The sequence below is a fragment of the Pocillopora damicornis genome, chromosome 5 (assembly GCF_964200805.1).
Source record: "Pocillopora damicornis chromosome 5, jaPocDami1.2, whole genome shotgun sequence".
Taxonomy (NCBI): Eukaryota; Metazoa; Cnidaria; class Anthozoa; order Scleractinia; family Pocilloporidae; genus Pocillopora; species Pocillopora damicornis.
Window position 1 is genome coordinate 14,697,890 of NC_142674.1, and position 20,560 is coordinate 14,718,449.

Here is a 20,560-nt window from a genome sequence, read left to right on the forward strand (position 1 = left end):
AAAGCTGACGTTTTGAGCGTTAGCCCTTCGGCTCGAAACGTCAGCTTTTTTAACCTTTACGGTGGCTAATTTACGTTTTCAACCCAGTTGTCAACACTAAATTACCTGCTATTGTCTTTTCACCCTCCTAATCTCAAACGACATTTTCCACCGACGATCTTTATTACGTTACGGCTTATTCTCGAATGCATGTTACTGGGATGCACGTTACTCGCATTTATTCCCATCGATGTCGACACATTGGTTTCGACAATAAATAATTTTGAAAGGAAACCCAAAAAGAAACCATCTAATGACAACGCAAATGCTTACAAAGTATATAAACCGCGAGCGAATTAGTTTAATAACATAGCGCGCGTGCTTTCCCTATACAAGTCCTGTTGAGGCGCTATGAATAAAGTCTTTATTTACGCACAGCCGCGCGTAAATAAGATGATGTGAGCATTTTTTTTTTACCCGGCTTCAGTCTCCGTCCTGTTAAGTTGCAGTGTAGTTTTCCTTCTCTTTGAAATATGGAAGAAACCAGCGAAGAACTGCCCAATTTTCCTGTCGGCATTAACCTTTTAGGTCCTGATCCAACAAGCAAGACAAAGCCGAAAAAAACTCGCAAGTTGCACCTTTCGCAAATTTGTCGGAAGACCAGCTGCAGAAAATTTGGTTTCTTCGCGCAGATCCTTGTTGTCGCTCTGTTATAAAAGAATTTGCTCATGCTTTTAGCTGTGCGTATATCGAGTTATGGATCCACTTAGGAAGTTTGGAGAGCACTCAAAAAGCTAGAGTTGCTTTCGGCTGCGCCTCGAGCTACTCTTACGCATTTTTCTTGCCCTCTAAACTTCCCCGTGCATCCATAACTCGATATTCGCACGCTAAGCATGAACAAATTCTTAAATTTGATGGCATAAGCACTTAGCGCAAAAAACGCAGCAATATTCCTTGATATCGATCAATTCCTCTAATACAAGCAATAGATGGTTATTTTCTCACCTCCCTGATAAAAACGAGCCATTGACAAGTTTCAAGCGATCTCACTTCGCGCTCGCCTCTCTAGTTGCTTTGATACGTTCTCAAGATTATGAAGGTTGGTTATAAAAATAAACCTGCTCTTCAAGTATTTTTCAGACTTAAGGTCGATCTTATGTGTGGGTGGGTTTTTGTTTATTTTTTTTTCTGTTTCATTTGATGAAGATCACAAAAAAGCGATCGGCATTCTATTAAAAGCAATGGCTTTGTTTAAGTTATCCATGAATGAAAACAAGACACAAAATGATGCTAAGTAGAAAAACGTTCGGGTGTAATGAGGACTGATACTCGCTAAGTAATGTTGTCGAAATTTAAGGTTAAGTCCGTCAGAGGTGGGAGTTTTCTAACTCATTTTCAACACAATCAAGCACAGAGTTGCACACTAGCACAGACACAGCCATCTCTTGCAGAGGTTTATGAGGCCGAAATAAGGCGTCTTCGGGAAGAGAACCATAATTTGAGAATTTAGCACAACTCCATTGCAACTCGGCTGAATGAAGTCGTAGCTCAGCTTCAACTAGCAAATGCTGAAGGAATGCTGCTAGAGCAGAGAATTGCAGAGACTGAAAATGTTTTCTACAACACCGAAAAGGACTTCTGGCAATTAACACCGGCAGCCAGAAATAATAAGAAAAGACGAGTCAGGCAACTAGTGGCTCAATCGGTGGAAGGACTGGAGTAGTTTGAGCCCATCAAGGTAAGTAACAATTTTACTTCTTCGTGAAAAATAGAACTGAGACATTGACCAACAGCAAAGTCGCGAAAAAAAATCATATATCTATGTGGCGATCGATCTATCTATGTAGCTATGTTCATACGAAAACAAATTTTGAAGGGAAACCCCTGTCTTCTTCTTCAGATTGAGTTCACTGTACAAGGACGTGAAGTTGTAATTCCACTTGGACACGATGCTGGTGACGAGAGAGAAAACTCCACTTATCGGACGACGCAGCATGTACTTGTTGCGAAAGATGAAGGCTTGATTTCAGACGAGGCATACCATGAGTTGGGGATGGCCTTACCAGACGAGGAAAGAGAGATTCTTCCGCCAATCAGTGTTCTGAAACTGGAGAGGAACAGGCAAAATGTGATCAATGCCTTGCATTCAATACCAGAGGTCAGTGAAAACAAATGTAACTTATTTTAACTACATGTACCTAACTACCAAAGCCAGGCATGACTATAGTGAATAAAATCTGACCAGTGTAGAAATCACAAAGATTCAATTAAAAATAAAAAATCATAGTTGTAATCTCAGACTTAAAGTTAGGTGTATATCACGAGAATGAAAAACAAAAAAAAAAAACAAAGACCTCTATGGCTATTCTAAAAAAAAATCAATACTTCATTCTAATTTACCACAGGCTAAAAAAGGCTTTATTTTGCATTACTTTACATATCACAGTGCAATGGCAAGCAATAACTAATACTGATAACAACGAACATAATAATAATAACAACAATTTATTATGTCAGGAAAAGATCTCCGAGCAATCCTAAACAAACTGGATCATAAACCAATCTTTGAGGGGACAAGTCATCAAAGAAGGACATACAGAGAAGTGAAGAAATTATGGAAGGTAAACATTTTCTTGTGTTAGTTTGGTCACTCGGATCAAAGAGTTAAATTTTAGTCAATATCTAAGGGGCATGACTACAATAAATTATATTAAAATATACTCATCTACATACTTGCTCTCTTTGTTGATAAAATAGGGTTTCAGTGATCTGGTGGAAGCAGTGGACCCAGAACCAGGCCAAGAAAGCTACAAAACACCAGAACAGTTCAAGGACCATACAAGCAAATGGGCTAGATTCTTTTGAGAGGTACACCATGATGAGGTAACTGTGTTCTTTGCAAGTATTGCTTTTATTGAGATAAAATAAAAACGTAGAGTTGAAATTCTTGGCAATATAATTAAACATTGATCTTTTCCTGGCATGGACAATTGAACAAAACCCAGCCAAAAATCAATCGAACTCAGTGGAATCCAATTGTTAGATTGCTGTTCAATCAAACATAATTGAACTGGAAATTTTCAGCGAGTTCAATAATTTTTATTATTGAACTCAATCACGCCAATCAAACTAAATCAATGCGATTAATCCAGTTCTTTTCCTTAGCCATGCTTTGAGAAAGTTTTAGGATGTGACTCCATACATACATGGTAAGATCCATTTCTCTGTTGTGGTGATAATTTCAATGATTAAACCCTGACAAAAAATCTATTTTGTTTTGCTCCAGCTATAGTCTATCATGTCCCTCAGTTCCTTGAAAATTCAACAAAATCAAAACAAAAAACGCGATGTTCAAGTCTATTTTTCACCAAAGTCAATTTTTCCAGAGGTTTTCCAGTTCAGCATAAAAAGATATTGTTTGGCTGTTAGTTCCAATAACGTTTTTTCGGTTGTTGAGCGTAATGTTAGAAACATAAATGTTCAATTACTATCAGTTTAATTTTTTTAACAGTATATATTGAATTCAAAAAGTTATTAAGCAAGGATGATCAAACAATATAAAACATTTGCATTCTGTAATGAAAAAAAAAAGTAAATCTGTCATTTGACATATCCAAATTGTGCGTTTTAACATGAGTTCACAGAGAAAAATGTTAGAGTGGACCACAGGATTTGCAATTTCTTAACAGCAAGAGGTGTTTTTAATTATTTTTTTGGTCATGGATTTATCTTCATTTAAAATCTGGTTGTCTGTGAGTCAGAATCAACTGTACGTGACCAGGAACCCTTTTCTAGAAAAAAGAGTACTAATGTTGGTAATTTGAAACAAGTTATATGTATGTTCCTTTGTAATCTCTTTCCAACTTCAATCATTAATATTTAGGTAATGATACACTCATATCCAAGTTGATGAACTACCTTTAACACTTATGAAAATGAATCATAAGATCATGACTCCTTAGTTCCTTGGTCATTGATATTTTTAAATGATATGGATGAAAAGAGAGAAAAAAATAGGTCTATTTAAATTTGGCTTAAACTTCAAAACAAATGCTTCGTTAAGTTACAAGTTTGATGACTGACATAAACTACAATATAGAGTTTACCTCTGACATCCATCCTGAAGGAAGAGTTTGCTTTGCCATAATCATTTATTTAGCAGTACATTCATAATTGCCCTTATCTTTAAATGTCACTTGTCTAATAACCAGGCTGTTGTTTTTACTAAGTAGCACTCCATCCTTGGTCCACCTGACTGATACTTGTGGATCACCTCTCAAATAACACTTTTTTGTAAATGTGGAGTTAAATGGTGTGTTCCTTTGGGAGGATATGGATTAGGATTTGTGGTCCAAGATCACACAGATCACAGTGCATCAAAGGAATGGAGCTTTAGGGTGCAATGGTGAGATTTCTAAACTCATTACTAAAACGGGGTGGAACTGCAAAGTAAGCATATAAACTCAAATTACAAAATTAGAAAAGCCACCCAGCCAAACCCCCCTCCTCCCCACTGTGAAAAGTAAAAATATATAAACAAAAACAATAAATAACAATATTTATAGTTAAGTAATAGGAGCAATCGATAACCTTATCATCCTACCAGTGAAGGATCTGGGAACGCTCTGTATATAACACATTCACAATCTTGCTTGCTACAGCAATTGAAGAACCGAAAGCATTCCATTCACTTCACTGATGTTACAAATAGTAACAGGACACTCCCCATCCATGGCACAGCATCTTTAAAACAAGAGCCCCTGGTTGAAAAGATTGCCTTAGAGTAAGGCAAAGTTTACATCAGCAGAACAGGAAAACCTATGCAAGTACGGTTAAACGAGTTATATAGCATATAGAGAAATGATATGCTAAGACAAAGGCCTCTGCAGTTTCAGAAGACACCTGGAAACCACCTGCTCTGGACTGAAGTAGACTACATTGATTGTGATCCTATTATTATACATGCAGGGTATAGGAGGCCATCCACATAGGACTTCGCCTGTTACAACATAAATCGGACATTGAGGTAGACATCCCAGAAACATGGATGCTGACCACAAGAAACACAAAAACATAATAACTCTGCGACAGTGTACTCCAAAGGAACATTTGGTCAGAGTGTGCCAATCAAAGCCTGTGTGGGATTACAGCCAATCACAGCCAAACAGAGAGTTTCATAAGGTCAAGCATATCTACTGACCTTATAATGCAAAGAAGACACAATATGCAGTCAAAAAGTCACGATCCACATCCAAAGTTAATTAATGGCACGACAAACAATTATACTGCAGAAAGTGAATTCATCACCATGACCAACCAAAGTCATTTTAAGCACATTACCAGTTTGAAAAGAAACTATAAGCTTCATCAAAGGGCACTTACTTTGAGTTATGACGAGGAAACTACATTGTTGACAAATAACTTATTGAGAGTAATTTTTTTCACATGACACCCCACTTCAAACAACTACAATCCACAAACATATTCATTGTGTGAATTGTAACTTACCAATAGCAATAGCAAATCCACAGCCAGAATGAACATCTGGTAGTCCAACTGATCTCTGAGGGCCAAGCAAAAAAATACGAATCAACATTTCAGAATAGAAACGGAGATACATAGCCTTCTTTGTTATTGTTATTTCAACAAAAGGGAAGTGATCAAAAATTTCTCTGGCTGGGGGTATATTGTCATTCATAAAGTCTGATTGATGAGATGGCAAATTCTTTCAGAGATGACAAATTCATCTAGAGATGGATGATATTATTGTCTCTGAAAGTACTTTTTTCAAGACTTCATTAGCCTGGAAAAAATGTGTGCATTTTCCCTGAGAAGGATATTAGGATATTAGTATTCTACGCATACTTTTTCAGAATTTCCAAAATTTATTAAGAAGGAAATAAAACTTTTACCACAGAGAAAGTTCAATAAACCCACATTCTAAAATAATGGGATACCTGGATCTAACTGGATAACTGGATGCTCTATTTGGCATCACTTTAAGTGAACTCTTTGTGTAAAAATACTATGGAAACACAAACTGTATAACAAGAAACTCTTCTGTCATCTCCACTTTATACTTTCTCTGCTTCCCAAAAGTACAGGGTCAGTTTGTTAAAAGCTGAGTTAAGATAGCTAATGGTCAGTGTGAAATCTGATTTCATATCTGAAAGCTTTCAAATGAACTTCAGTATACATGTACAATTCCTTTAGTCTGCAATTTGATGATTGGATGCCCTAAAAATATTATAGTAAATTATTCTAAAAAGGCTTTTAAGCCAAGGATTAAAGTCACCCTGATTAAAATTTAACCCTGGGTTAGCACTTATCAGTCTTTGAACAACTGGGCCCGCGATTGAACAAGTTTGAGTTAAACTGAGTTGTAATTTCAACAAGAAAAAGTTATGATCATTTTTACACCAACAATTCCAGGCAAAGCTGCAACATTTGCAATCTGCTTTACACCAGTAAGGAAACCACCAATACCTGGAGAGCAATTTAATTTAACTGTATCAAAGGAATAAGAAAAATGCAGCAAATACAACAGTATTATATTTCAAATGTTTAGCGTACTGTACCTTGAGTTCCAGCCCAGTGCTTCAGCTCATCAAACACACTCTTTTCAAGCAACTCATTTATATATCTAAGATACCTTCAATTTTTAAAGAAAAAAAAGAGAAAAAAATAGTTTGAAATTCAGAGTTGAATAGCTGCAATGTACACCTCAAGTCTTGTATCTGAAACAGTATGTAAAAATTTGTCCATGGTACTAATTATTGAGAACATCCTAATCCAGTACTAATTAGGACATTCTTGCATCAACAATTTCCAGCAAAACACCACAGTCTGCAACTAGGGGAAAACGAGAGAAATTAGGGGGGATGGGGACAATAATGGATATAATCTGGGTTTGATGGATGAAGTGAGGACAAAATTTATTTGTCCAGTTCAGTCAACCCTGTATTAAGCACGTATCCACGGGAATATGGCGTCTAATACAGTGCGAGTGCTTAATACGGTATCACCTAAGACAGGTTTGACTGTAGTTCGCTAATTGACTGATTGAAACAAAAAAAAAAAAAAAAAAGAAAACAGTTCTGACATGAGAGACGTGGAGGGGGGACGGGGGGGAGGGGGGCGGGGATTTTATCATAACGTGGGCAGAAAAGGTGGGGAGGAGGGGGAGAACAAAATCTAGTTGTCCCAGAAACAATTTTCCTTGTGACAAAACTTATTTCAAAGAAGGAAATTACTTTGACGGATATGGCAGGTGTAAGGGGATTTACTTCGATGACCATAGCTTATTATCAACATTCTCAAGTATGACATCGTTAGACGTGTATTTTGACGCGCACGCTACTCAGCTGGAGTTGAGCTTCCGATCTGATGTTTGGCGCGTGTTCACTTACCTCCATGATTGGGACAAAGCCTTTCTTGATAAGAAACGAGTTTTCGTTTAAGCACTCAATATAAATGCACTCCCCTTTGAATGTACGGTGTTCTTTCGCCATGTTAGTCTTTTCATTCGCGCTTTACAAAGGTTTCAGCTAACTCGGCGAAGAGAGAAAAGCCATGTTGTAATAAAGCAGCGCATGACTCCCGTTTGAATATGCGCGCAATACAATTTCTTATCCAGTCCTTCTCTGGCGGGTAATCCATAATGGCGGACGACGTGAGATTGTTTTTATTAATTCTCTAAGGATAAACCAAAACGGTTGTTTGTTATTTTGAAAGAGCGTTTGCATTCAGTTTCTCAATTAAAGCTCTTTGCTCATTGCTCCATAATGGTAGAGAAGAATTCGAAAGGGAAGACGCGAAAATGGGAACCAGTAGAATTGGACGATCCTTCGTTCTTAGAGGGCGAAATGGATGGATTTGTGTCCCTTGAAGTCATGGAAGATTATCATCCAGAAGAGCTAGCAGGAATTAGTGCAGGTGGACCAGCTCAAAAGAAGAAAATAAAAGAACGGCCGCTGCAGGAGGTGAATTGCTGAAAGTCCTTTAAAACATACCGCATGGTTAAATTTAGAATATACAAATGTAAGATTCACTTCAAGCACGTGGTGAAATTACCCTTGTATTTTATGAGAAATTGGGAAAAATTATCTTTTTAAATTTTTTTGTCTATTTATTTTTTGTTATAACTCATCTTTAATTATTTAATGTTGAGGGTTGTCCAATACATCCAAATTGGGTTGAGTTGTTTACAAATCGACCCACCAGAAGTTAATAAGTGGTTAAGTCATCTTGTGATACTGGAAATCTGAATAAACCGTGCATCTTAAGGTGGAAATGTCTTACCACAAGTCGATTTTCAAGACGCTTAATAACAATCCTCAACCAGTGACCCAAATGGAATGACTTGTCTCCTGAGTCAGATTGGGTGTATTGGACATGAGAATCAAAACTAAGATAACTGCCAGTCATACCTTAAATGAGAAAACAAACAAACAAACAAAAAGGAAAAAAACAAACAACAACAACAACAACAACACAAGTCACCACAAGAACTACATGGAAATACAGGAATTGATTGAAATCATTTTGAGAGCAGTTTGTCCTAATTTTTTTGAAGACAGCAGACTGCATTGTCCCAAGGGCTCATGCATTTTGTCAGTCTTTACCCATACATGCACAATTATGTATATCTAAGAATAGAAGCTTCTTTTTGGTTTTCTCTAGAAGTTTGGCTCACGGGGAAAAAAAAAAAAAGCTACATAGTATTGTCTTTTGATTTAAATCTTCAGGATAATCTGGAACAAACAGTTACCACACCATCCACACAACTTGAAAAAAGCACAAAGAATGACCAACAGACAAAGGGAAAAAAGAAGAGGAAAAAGAAAAACAAGGCCCAAAGTAAAGCCCAGTCAGAAGAGCAAAACAGAGTAGAAATGGTCACTGACAATAGACTGGTGGAAGATCTTCCAGGTAAGATTTAATTTTAGGAATTATGGATGGGAAATGCACAAAACAAAGTACCATTTTACTCCAATGATTGTCCTTGAATTTTATTATTAAGAAGAGAATCAAACACATTTTGTGTAGATAATGTTTTCTTGGAAAAGATATGATTTTCTATAAATAATGGTAATTGAACTAAGTGGAGTGCAATTTCTGCTGAAATCATATGCATGATTTCAAACTCAAACGAGCATGCAGCGCGAGTTTGAAATCACAAGTATGATTTCAGACCAACATTGCATGACACGAGGTTCAATTACCACTTTATTACATCCATTTTGAAATCACAGGACTTGGTAAGTTCAAATATTTTATTGATGCAGTACTGAGCCAGTCTGAAATGAAATTCATCCATTTTTTGGGGGGAAAAAGTAAGAGTTTTGGAAACAAAAGTTGCAAAATTTGTCACGTGATACTCTTTGTCTCTCATTTTCCTGCAATTTGATTGGTTACTTTAAACAAGCCTTGAAATCTGATTGGTTGTTTTGTCTTTAGTGTAGCCTCCTCATTAGCTGGAAAAAAGATGCAATTTAAGGCAAGAAATGGTGCAATTTGTGAGTAAATCGCATCAACTAGAGCCAATCTCATTACAGGTACCACCAGTGATTTCAAAATGGGTGTAACAAATAATGCAATTTTACTGATAAATTTTTTATTACTGTATTGTTATTTATTAATAAAGTATTAATTTGTTTAGATTATAAAGCCTTTATAAACATATTTCATATCTATACGGGTACAAATTACCCATTCGGTTCAACTGTAATTAAATGATATTTCTCACTAATACTGAGTTTAAGATGCAATCATATTTTATAGCTAAATCATTTATTTTGATTGAACTAAACTTTAGAGCCCATGGTAGATATGATTGCTTGGGAAGTCCTTGGTGTTCCCAAAGAAGTTCAGAGAGGACTCAGTGAACAAAGTTTTACTACACCAACCCCTATACAGACTCTCTCCCTTGCACCTGCAATATTCCACCACAGGGACATCATTGGTGCAGCAGAAACAGTGAGTTGAATCAGAGCAGTTAGATTGGTGGAGGTCTCCTTTTTTATGTGTATTGTTTGTGTACTTGGTTTCACAACTATTTTGAAGAATCCTTTTTTTTTTTTTGGAAAGCGAGAGAGAGAGAGAGGAAAAAAATAATTTTTCAACATGTATGTGTATCTACTATGATGTACACCTTGCTCATTTATGTGTTAGAAGACTTTCCCACACATTATAGCAAACAGTTTCTGTTACTTTAGAGCTGGTCTTTGACCTGAATTAATGTCTAAGTACTAAGTGATTGTTGAATAATTATAAATATGACTTTTGTAAGAGCACTCTTGAGGAGGGCTGTTGAGCTGAAAGTATGTGTATGGTGTACCTCTTGAGAGAGAGAGAGGACTGACTGACTGACTGACTGACTGATGGTTAAATTTTGCTCTCTTAAGAACTAATGTAATAGCTCTTCCTTCTTTATGTAGGCATTCTATATCTTCCTATAGTTGGTTGATGGAACATTATTTATACAAAAATGTGTATTACAATAAGATTGTCAAGATAAGTCCCTTCAAGTTGTAAGTTTCGTAGTTTTCATATCATTCATTGGATAATGCCTTGAAATTGTCTGTTGAAGTTATGATGAAATCACTTGGGAGAAGTTTAGCTTCCAGGAATGGCTGGTTTTTTAGGAGGTTATTATTTAAGGATATTAATTTAAAAATTTTATGTATTTATTAGGGTTCAGGTACAACACAAGCCTTTGGGATTCTAATTCTCACCCACATCCTTGGCCACAAGTCCAGTCAAGAAGCAGGTGAAGCTACAAAAAATACTACCAAAAATAATGCTACGAAAGCCACAGAAACTGGTAATGGAACATCCAAGCTCAAGAAACCACTCCTGGCATTGATAATGACACCAACCAGAGAATTGGTTATGCAAATAAAAAATCATCTCAAACAGGCTACAAAACACACATCTTTAGAGGTAACATCATGTACTTAAATTGACAATTTGGAAGTCATCTCCACAGTTAGATTCTGTTTTCCCATTGTTAGAAACTCAATTATTACTTTATTTTTATTGGCCCAAGTCAATTTTGTCTCCTAAGCCTTCAATTTTCCTCTTTTCAGTGGAGAAGAATGCAAACCTATCTCTTCTTTGGAAAGCATTTTTTTATTTTTTTGGGGAAACATGAATTTGTAGCCACAATAGGCTTTAAAGCAATTTAAATAATGATGAGTTAGTGCTGAAAACATAGTTATTCCCTCAAACATAAACTCTATTGTTTTTTGGTACCATATTCTGGACTGAAATATTTATTTTATCTTCGCCCCTTCACCAGCAAAGTATATAAAAACCCTTTTGTTCAGAGAATTACAATCCCAGCCCCTATGATGTACCATTTACCCCCTACCCTCCACTCCCTTGCCACCCCTTCTAGTCCTGTTTCAACTTTATCTTTTATCAGAGAAATACCCACCAAACAAAGTACCTCAAAATCATTTGAATCAGTAAACAATTCCTTTTTTTCAAGATTGTTGCTGTGGTTGGAGGAATGGCACCTCAAAAACAACAGAGGCTTTTAAACAAGTGTCCTGAGATAATAGTAGCCACCCCGGGAATACTGTGGGATTTGATTTCCGAGGTAAGTACCTCATGTATCATAAGTTGTACTGATCCACTTTCTTTTAGAGATCTGAAACAGTCGACACACACTTGTACATGTAGGTATGTTTCTTATGAGATCGGTTGTCCTGTGTAGTTTTCAGCATGAATTTGGATTTCCAATGTTGTGTAAGTTTTTCCTGTAAGCATTTTCTACTGCTCTGTAAACATTAATGCCAGGCGTTTTTTTTCTTTTTCATATACCCAACGGTGAAATTGGAGTGTAGCCTCTTTCTATTAAATAGATGATTCTAGAGATATCTGCTGGCGGCGTTTAATTTCAGGGTGAAGAGCATGTCTGCCGTTTGGAGCACTTGAGATATCTTGTGATTGACGAGGCAAACAGAATGGTGGAGCAAGGCCACTTTCAAGAATTATCTTCAATATTGGAGCTCATTCATAGAAAGAGGCAATGGACTTCAATTTCCATCGGAGCTTGAATTTCTCTCAGGCTTCTCTTTCTGAAATTAATGGTTTTCATGACTGTCAACTTGTAAACTGAAATTTTAACTTGAAATGTTTCCTTTTCGCAGTGATTATGATGAAGATGAGGGAACTGCAAAGCGAAGACATCTACAGAAGTTTATTTTCTCTGCAACTTTAACTCTCCCAAAGTCGTTTAAGAGGAAAGGAAAAGAAAAGAAGATCACAAGTGAAGAAGGCTTAGGTAAATCACGGCATATTTGACTCAGAGTAATTGAAGCTAAAGATAGTATCAACGTAATTTATCAGCTATTACTGAAGGAATGAAATGATTTAAATAATCCATCATTTAAAACCCGAAAATTTGCTGCTTTATGAGGTGTGTCGAAGCTTGTATTGTGTTGTTTTGCTTTTGTCTTTGTTATCTAACATGTTAGTTAAACATGATTAAGTTGACCGGCTTGTGTTCTTCCGTTAACAGCAATACTCTTTGCATTTTACATTTTTAGTGTCACTGATGGACAAAGTTGGGCTGCAGAAGAACAGTTGTAAAATTATCGATGTCACCAACAAGAGAGGAACCGTAGAAACCCTGACAGAAGCAAAGATCTCATGTGTAATTGAAGAGAAGGTTTGTAATTATTGAGGTGACAAGGAAGAGAAAAACTTCGAGATTCAGGATACAATTTTTACTACTTTTTATTGTTGGTTTGAGCCAAATGCATCTACATGTACACCGCACTGTCTAGGAACATGATCCACGGAGCCACAGAGGTGTACCAAGTGAAATCGAAGGAGAACTAAGAAACATACAGTTGTTGTAAAAATCACCTCATTCAGATTTATTTGAATTTTCTTTCTAGGACCTATATCTCCACTATTTCCTTTCCCGGTACCCAGGCTGTACTTTGGTTTTCTCAAACATTGTAGACTGCGTGAGGAGACTGGGCTCCTTGTGTAGGCTCCTGGACTTTAACCCGTGGGTTCTGCACGCCAGCATGCAACAAAGGCAAAGATTAAAGAATTTAGACAGGCCGGGTGAAAACTGAGTGGGATGGAAAAAACAAAAATACAAAAAACAATGAAACAAACGAAACAAACAAAAACCAGAACAAAAAAAAAAACCAAACAAAAAACTCAACAAAACAAAGCAACTATTAGGAACCCAATTTTGTAGACAACGTGCTATTTTCCTGTTACATCTTTCACGTTCTTTACTGCGCAACTTGCTTTGCACAAAACACTGGGCGACACGCGTGCTATGTGGCCTTGGATCAGAATCATCCTGATCTTATCACTATTTTTTTTTTTATCAAAACAGTGAGTATAGTTTACGAACTAACCGACCAATGGAATTTCCTTTTTTGATAGACTATAACTGGATCGCCTTGACTGATTAAAACCCGCCCTTCTCCTCCCTCAGAGAATATTTAAAGCTAGATAGGACTCACACCAGCCAATGAAATTTTGGCTGATTCTTTTCTTGCCTGTTAAATTTAAGCAAAGTGCGAGTGGCTTACTTCTGGCTACAGATGTGGCCGCGAGAAGTTTGGACATACCAGCTGTTGAGCATGTGATTCACTATCAAGTTCCGAAGGACCTTGATGTAAGTACGTGTAAGTATGTGTGTACGGTTGGTTAGCTTGTGCAGTTGGTTAGCCTGTGCGGCAGGCGGGAACGGGAGCGATTGCTTTTTGGCGGCAGTGCTTTCATTCTCCGCGAAACTCTACCTTGATAAAAGGCTTCGGAAGTCACACTGCTTCAACCAACCATGCGTTGACCAAGGTGTGGGCTACAAGTCTCAACTGTAAGAGAAGCTCAACCAGAATGTGGATAGCAAAGTTCGAACGCCGTTGACGCCTGAATTCTTTATTTACCTCTAAATTTATTTAATTGCATATATTTAGTTATTTCTAAAACTTCATTTTCTAAATCTTTGTTTTGTTTCCGATTTGAGTTAATGTGTGAGGTTCACCTACCGAAATCAAAACGTAATTCATTTCAGTTAATGAGTTTTGATTTAGGGAAAAAATTGACTCTGTTCAAATGCAGTTTATATGAGAGGAGTAGTTTGTTATTGTTTATCGTCCTCAGTTGTATCTCATTTAATAATGAACTGTTGTGTAATGTAACCACAATGTAAGTATTAACTTTAGCGCAACCATCTTATGTGATTCTGCGTTCCTAAATTCTTTCTCTGTTTTCGTTGACAGCTTTACATTCACCGCAGTGGACGGACAGCTAGAGCAAGCAGGGAGGGTCTGAGTGTCGTTCTTGTTGGCCCAGAAGAAATGGGATCATACAAGAAAATTATGAAGGCGCTTAATGGAGGTGAAGTGTCTTTATTATGTCCAACGTATCTCTTTAACAGTCAAACTCTAAAAGGTTATTTGCAAATCCCCCTCAGTTTAAGGTGCCATTCGTCTAAATTTCCTTTTTAGTTAGAAAAATTTACTCCTTAACATCAGTATGCATATTCTCCATGCATACTGTTCTCTATATATTTCTTAGGGTGTTGACATGGAGAATGACATGTTATTTAAGGGCAAATCCAGGGAAGGGCAATCTGTTGGGCTAAGGATGGCTTTTTCAGTCTGTTAATTAAAAAATGACAAGTAGTCTGCTTGTGTAGGTGGATAGTTCAGGCGATGAAGAACCCACTTCGAGATTCTGCTGCAAGTACAAAAAGGAGAACAAGCGTGTTCGGGTAAGTATTTTCGGGCTGCGTTTAAAATAACCTGTGCAAGTTGGCACGAACCTTTCAGTGAAATGGCACAAACCATATAGGAAATGTTATGAGCAATTTGCGACGTTATTCGTTGTGATGCAGAAGTAACCGCTGAGTCTCCTGTTCTTGGGGATTGTTTTAATGGTAAAATGTTCTTATCGTTGTCAAAATTTTACTTGACAGAACTTGAATTGTTTAAGTGGACTGTTAACGCGAAAACCAATGCTTGCGTAGATGGCCAGATCTCGCGCTCCGATCACGATCGTGAAAATAAGAGCACGTGAGAAGGATCTATTTTCACGGGCGACAAAAATCAAATTTTTGTCACGTAATTTGGAACTTTGAATCCTGAAAATTGAAGTTTGAATCTTTTGGCATTCGACGGCTTACAATGGGCCAATGTTACCCCATTTAAGCCTGTACTGCTATATTAGTCACACGCTTCAGTTCATCTGTTAAAAATACACTTTTTAGTATCTGGAATCAGAGGGTTTTGAAGTTAAATTAACTTGGAAAAATATTTGATTGGTAGAAAATCCCGGGAGTGTAATTTAAAATGATTTGATTTATAAAACGCAACATGCACTGTGAAGAGGAGTCCTCAGTTCTCCCTTTAGGTTGATTCCCGTATAGAGAAGTAGGCCTCTTGCAAAAAAGAAAATTGGTTGGGTCCTCTGCTAGTGCTTGTTTCCTGAATTTGACGTCATATTCTCTTCTAGCATGATGACAACTGTGACAAGACTACAGGCAAAATACCTCATGAGAAAACCGCTGTGGTTGAGAAAGTAAACTTGACGCTCATTGATTCGCCAGTCAAAAGGTAACACTGGTTGCCAATATTATTGGTGCCCTCCTTTACGTTTCCGTACAATATATTTTATTGTCAAGAGAATGGGCTTTTTTGTGCTTGTATTAATCGAAACTCGACGGTCGTTTGCTCGAGCAAGTTTTCCGGTGGCCAATGCGACCTGAACTTTCAATTAACAAAAGTTACAATCAAGAATACTGCTCTCGACCTTCGACTGGAGTATTTAAATTATTTCATACAATTCAAACAATCATACCTAATAATAAATCAGTCTGATTTTTTTTCTTATCAAGGGTGTGTGTGGATATTGAGACGAGCGACAGCGATGAGTGCCTTTTCAAACCAGTCTTTGCATCAGAAAAGTGAGTCACTCAAATATATATACCATAAAATTTCCGTAGTAACTGTGAAGTCATTGAACGCGTTTACGAACAATTAACTCTGAAGGGTATATTTTAATTGTCTGATTATTTCAAAGCGATGTCGGTGAGCGATCACCACACCTTGCACGAAACGTTAGAGAATTTTACTCTCCCGCTGTGGCGTTTGAGAAACCTATGAAATTCTTTTACTATCTTCCATAGAAATGTGGCTGAAAAGGTAAATAAGAAAGTGCTGACACACCAGTTGAACGACTCCAGCGATAGCAGTGAAGACGAACAAGGAACTGATTACTTGAACGACGACCCAATGTTTCCCATCTACCGACAGGGATTGCTTACGGGTTTGTCTTCCAGGAAAGTGAACTTATTGCACGTGCTGTTCCTTCCGCTGTCTCCGAAAATTCTGTCTTTGTGGTGGAAATATCTGCCCCACACATAACGCACTTTAAAAATGTTCTGGCGACGACCTTGGTGCATGGAATCCAACTGGAACGAAACAGCGATGTATTATAGTATCATATACTATATAGCATATAGTATGATACTACCGTGCTTCCAACAAGAGGAATCCTCTTCGTAAGGCTTCCCAATCAGAATATGATGATCATAAGGCACAGGTCTATAAATGTTCGAGAAGCTTCTACAGGAATGAATCCTCCCCCGATTTGCAAAGGATTTTCATTTATCTGACAGGTAAGACTATTTTAACAAATAAATAACAGTGAGGTCCTTATAGAAAAATCTCAAACTTTGAGTGGAGGCCTAGCGGTATTAACCTAGCGATAGCGAGGTCATTACGACAAGGCCTCAGTTTGAGAGGTTCCTGCTACAATGAATAAACAGTTGAGGTTAGTAAGACATTTGTAACATGGATCATGAAAAAAGCTTCCGAAGAAAGAGAAAGTCAATTCAAACCAAAGGTCAAACTGCTCAAGTGAAATAAGTAAACTATGGCGTTCTCCGAAAAGTGGTGTGTGGCCAAAAATAGGAAACAAAATTATTAACAAAAACAAAACAAAACAAAATTTTTCTATATTCGAGTGAAAAACGTCCATCTTCAAAACCTCACCGTAAAAAAATTTACGTCCTCATTAGTCATAATGTAACAAATCTGACCAGCAAAAGGGGGTTTTAATCAATACAGCATATCACACCAGTGCACAACATCTGGTTACCAAGTGCATTCAAATATCAAAACCTTTATTAATTTTCATCTTCTCCTTTTTCAGATTCCAACGGAAAGATTCACGGTTTTGCTCTTCTGCAATATGTTTTTGATGATAATGAACACGAAGTTAAAGTTAAACCACATGGAAATTCTAAAAGTCTTTCCAAAGAGTATTACCGCACATCGCATACTACCATGGAGCGGTTAAAAGAGCCCGCGAAATCTGACCCTCCCAAGACGGTGTTTTTCAAGAGTATCGAAGAAAAGGGAACAATTTCAAACTTTGTAAACGCAGCTAGCCATGCCAGAAATGTACAACAGATAAAGAACATTAAAAAAACCATGGAAGAGCAACCTGGGGATTCTACACTCGAGCTGATAGACATGCGAAGCAAGGAAACAGAGACAAAGAGAACGCCTTCGTCCGTAAAGTAGAGACCTCGTCAGATCCTTGTGTTGTCCTAACCACTGACCAGCAACTTAATAACGTGGAAAGATTTTGCACAAATCCTAGCCAGTTCAGTATTTTAGGAGTCGATCCCATTTTCAATTTTTGGAGACTATTATGTGACTCTTACTACATACAGGCATCTCCTTCTCCGAACCAAAGAAGACAAGAATCCAGTCCGGATTGGACGAACCCTAGTTCACCACAAAAAAGAACCATCCAGATATTACGAGCTCTCGTCTACCATGATAAAGCTAAATGCAAAAACCCAAAATGTTCTAGTATATGGTACTGACGGAGAAAAGGCATTGGGTGAGGGTTTCGGTAGACCTCTCCCTTATGCCCAGCATTTACTCTGTGACCTGCATATGAAAGAAAACATAGTGTCAAAAATGAACGAACTTGGAATACGGGGCAAACCATCAGAAGTCATTCTAAGTGACATCTTCAGAGGAGATATTGGTTGTAAGAGGGTTCCTGGTCTTATAGACTCGGAAAGCCACGCCCAGTTCGTGACCAATCTGGAAAAAAATGAAGGAGGAGTGGCTTTCCTTACACCCACTCTCAGAGCGCTTTGTTACTTACTTTTGTAAGTACAAAGCGGAAATTATAAGGCAAACGATGACAGCTGAATTGAGATCCATGGCTGGTCTAGGCTGGCCACCAGGTGTATACGATCAGAACGGAAATGAATATATGAACTCGGTTCTACAAAGAGAGAAACAACTTACAAAGAAAAGGAAGCTTTCTATTCCCGAATTTGCCAGGTTGCTGCAGACGGTGGTGAAAAGACAGAGAACAGATGAGGATTTAGCATTTATTGGCTCGGAGAGCTAAAAATGGACAAAAATTACGAGGAAGAGGGAATGAAGGAGTCTGTCTTTTACAGGAAGACGAGAGCGCAACAAGAAGCGGCGCTCAAAAAATTTCACAATCTCCCAGTAAAGACAGTTGACATAATTCCTATCGACCTGGAAAACACAAATGAAGCGGACACAATGTCACCATTGAGTTTGCCTCTAGAAGATTTTGGCATTATCCGGGTTCCCTTCAGTATTCTAGCACGTATGTACCATCGTGCATCGTTGATTTTGGCGCGCAAAGAAGAAAATATCCATCCCGATCCTGGAAGAGGGGACAATTTGCCACGTTATGTGGCAAACGAGGCAATTGATGCTCCATCGTATGCAGTTTGCAAGAAACGTACCGTGCGACGTGGAACATATTATGTGTGCAGCGGCACTTGTATCGATTTTAAAGCGTATGACATTTGTGCTCATACTTTAGCTGTGGCTGAAATGGGTCGTTCATTGACTGAGTTCGTTCATTGTTATAAGACAACGAACCAAAGGCCTCCTAACGTGGATGCTTTGATTCACATGGACCTCCCTCCTGGACGTGGGTCAAAAAAGACCAAGGCAACACAAAGAAGGAAAGGTGCTACAAATAAAAAAAGAGAGGAAGTTGTGGAGAGTTACACTAACACCTCTCCAACTGACCAATCAGCATTGAATCCGGCGTCGACTTTAGTAAGATCCTCAGGAAACAGAGGCACAGAGAAGGAAGCAGAGAAGACAACAACACAAAAAGACACAGAAGAGCCTCAGGTATGTATATATTGTAAGGATCATTCACCGTTAATACAAGGTGTAATGCGTGATTCTGTTATCTCGGGTTTTAGATCGGTGAAAGGTTTCAAATTTTTTTGTGTGATTATGCTGCCAACCGTTTGATTTTTTATATCGTCTATGATCATGGTAAAGTCCCGCTATATGTTAGCTCTGTGCAAGTCGTTCTATTTCACTAACTGGTGAGCTAATTGGGTTGAACGAAATAAAAACTCTATCAAATAAAGCTTGTCGTGATAATGCGCGGCAAGTCGAAAAAAACAGTTCTCCTAATCACAGAACCTTTCATTTGTAGAAATGGCCTGCAGGACATAAGGTTTATAAGGATTTAGCATCTGGCGAGACCGTCGGCTCGTTGCATAATTCCCACGCAGCCACCGACTAATCTTGGCTGTTAACTAAAATGCCATTAATTTTATTCTATCTGCAGAATAATAGCCCCAACACATCAACGCCGGCAGTTCAAGAAGGTAGTTTCCAGTTGAGCCTTCTTAAAAGATGCAGCCCTCTGGTGAGAAGGTGATACGGGTGTAAGGGTGTCTTGAAACTAAGGCGTGGTGAAGACTTTTTTATTCCCAACCCACCAGAAGACCTCGTCATAATATCAAGCACCAGACGGAATGGAGAGCAAAAGACTGGACGATTAGGAAACGTATACTTTCATTGTAAGGTTGAGTGCGTCCAAAAACTGCAGCCCCAATTTATTCCCTTCTTGGTGATCATTTCGGCGGCAGTTAAGCGTGAATCACTCGAAGTTCATCGAAATCATATTCAGAAAGAGCTAGGTCTCTTGAGTACATATGGGGGAAAAAAATGCCAAATTCAGGAAATGATAAATTCTCACCATTTATTAATATGTGACTGTCACTGTTTTGTTTGATGACATACAATCACAAGAAAAGGTGCTATAACATGTGTAGACAGAAAAGTTACCGTTGCCCATTTCCGCACAGCCCGCACACTTAAAACTTTATTTGTACAATTTGGTTTTTCCTATTAGTGCATAATATTTTGATTTGGCCTGCAGTTAGCAAACACTTATCGAACTCTGACTGTTTCAGAAATTGGAAAGTATTCTCTCGAGTCTTTGCGAAATGTCGAAGTCGTTTTGTCATTGTCTCTGAGAGGGCTTACTGTAATATTTGCGAAACAGAACAAAATGAAAACGTGTTATTTGTGAGATTAATTTAATCGGATCGGTAATTTGCGAAAGGGAAATGATTCCTTTGTAAATTAGAAATATGTTATTTTCCAAAAAGTTAATTCTGTAATTTGCACTTGTGTGAATTTAATGAATCAATGCAGAGGCCATAAGAAAGAAAATGTGTGCCCTTAAGCTATTAAAGGCGAAAATGTTATTTGAAAAATTA

The 20,560-nt window shown here is 37.8% G+C and overlaps 2 protein-coding genes and 3 long non-coding RNA genes across 5 annotated transcripts in view; 4 read left to right on the forward strand and 1 right to left on the reverse strand.

Annotated features, from left to right (window-relative positions):
* LOC149045516 (uncharacterized) overlaps nucleotides 1-2,536 on the forward strand; it is a 169,302-nt gene extending 166,766 nt beyond the window's left edge. Inside the window, exon 2 of the long non-coding RNA XR_016187243.1 lies at nucleotides 2,497-2,536. This is a non-coding gene — a long non-coding RNA (uncharacterized LOC149045516). The remainder of the gene's footprint in view (nucleotides 1-2,496) is intronic.
* Nucleotides 2,537-3,232: 696 nt separating this feature from the next.
* LOC149045529 (uncharacterized) lies at nucleotides 3,233-5,730 on the reverse strand. The gene is made up of 2 exons (XR_016187238.1): nucleotides 5,488-5,730; nucleotides 3,233-4,421 (listed from the first exon to the last, which is right to left on the reverse strand). It is a non-coding gene; the product is annotated as an uncharacterized LOC149045529 (long non-coding RNA).
* Nucleotides 5,731-11,473: 5,743 nt separating this feature from the next.
* On the forward strand, nucleotides 11,474-13,611 carry LOC149045530 (uncharacterized). Its single transcript, XR_016187276.1, has 3 exons — nucleotides 11,474-11,584; nucleotides 12,138-12,271; nucleotides 12,537-13,611. It is a non-coding gene; the product is annotated as an uncharacterized LOC149045530 (long non-coding RNA).
* A 629-nt stretch (nucleotides 13,612-14,240) lies between these two features.
* Nucleotides 14,241-17,174, forward strand: LOC149045531 (uncharacterized). Its single transcript, XM_089208225.1, has 5 exons — nucleotides 14,241-14,358; nucleotides 14,660-14,734; nucleotides 15,475-15,575; nucleotides 15,857-15,925; nucleotides 16,148-17,174. Exons 1-5 carry the CDS (start codon nucleotides 14,353-14,355, stop codon nucleotides 16,383-16,385), a joined length of 489 nt encoding a protein of 162 aa, XP_089064351.1. The 5' UTR covers nucleotides 14,241-14,352; the 3' UTR covers nucleotides 16,386-17,174.
* Nucleotides 17,175-17,180: 6 nt separating this feature from the next.
* On the forward strand, nucleotides 17,181-20,560 carry LOC149045532 (uncharacterized). The gene is made up of 2 exons (XM_089208209.1): nucleotides 17,181-19,169; nucleotides 19,621-20,560. The coding sequence occupies exons 1-2, from the start codon at nucleotides 18,402-18,404 to the stop codon at nucleotides 19,711-19,713; spliced, it is 861 nt and encodes a 286-aa protein (XP_089064335.1). The 5' UTR covers nucleotides 17,181-18,401; the 3' UTR covers nucleotides 19,714-20,560.